Raw genomic sequence first — 759 nt, forward strand, 5'->3', positions numbered from 1 at the left:
GTAGCCAGCGGGCATCAGTGGGTTAGGGCTGGTCTGTGTAGTCACACACCAAGCATGTGTGTTTCCTCCTTCTGCTTGCAGGTGTCGCGGCGTACGGGCACAATGAGCTCCCTGTCAGGAGCAGATGACACGGTTTACATGGAATACCACTCTTCCCGGAGCAAGGCGTCTTCAAACAAGCACATCCATCCGCTCTTCAAACGCTTCCGGAAATGACGTCCTTCGTGTTCGCGTGTTGTGAAGACTGCGGATCCGTGCATCTGTTTCCATAACGAAGAACATGGAGTTGAAATGCTGACAAGTGTTCGAAAAGACTTTTTTCATATGGATCTACATAGCCACATGTTTACGTAGCAACATACGTGCTGTCATCGATGAATGTGAAAGGCAAACAGGAACTAAATCTTGCCACAGAAAAGTTGTTATCCAGTGACTGGATCCTGGTTACACCTGTCTGGTTTTCAGGGTAATGAATAGAATTTATTTTTATCAGCTCAAAACCCCTTTTCAGAAGAATTCTGGAAAGATGTTGTAAGAGAAGTTTGTTTGTACTGATGTTTCAGGTATTATTTATCTGTGATACCGTGTCTGCTCAACGAAATACTGGTTTTCAAGATGCTTAAATAAAAGTCATTCCTTGAGCTGAACAAATCCTGGTTGAAGCACTTTATAGAATATTTTTTAAACTTGGGAGCTAATTTATACTTATGATAGAACCTGTCTTGAAGTTCTAACAGATTGTTCGGAAGTATTTTGAAG

General features: G+C 42.3%; 1 protein-coding gene across 1 annotated transcript in view; it reads left to right on the plus strand.

The window, feature by feature from the left end:
* Nucleotides 1–372, plus strand: part of LOC104539106 (TFIIH basal transcription factor complex helicase XPB subunit) — a gene marked incomplete at its 5' end in the record, with an annotated part of 12382 nt that extends 12010 nt beyond the window's left edge. Inside the window, one exon of the mRNA XM_010182552.1 lies at nucleotides 82–372. Within this exon, the coding sequence (XP_010180854.1) occupies nucleotides 82–216 (135 nt within the window). The remainder of the gene's footprint in view (nucleotides 1–81) is intronic.
* Between the last annotated feature and the right edge of the window lie 387 nt (nucleotides 373–759).

The sequence above is a fragment of the Mesitornis unicolor genome, unplaced genomic scaffold, assembly GCF_000695765.1.
Source record: "Mesitornis unicolor isolate BGI_N332 unplaced genomic scaffold, ASM69576v1 scaffold36774, whole genome shotgun sequence".
NCBI lineage: Eukaryota > Metazoa > Chordata > Aves > Mesitornithiformes > Mesitornithidae > Mesitornis > Mesitornis unicolor.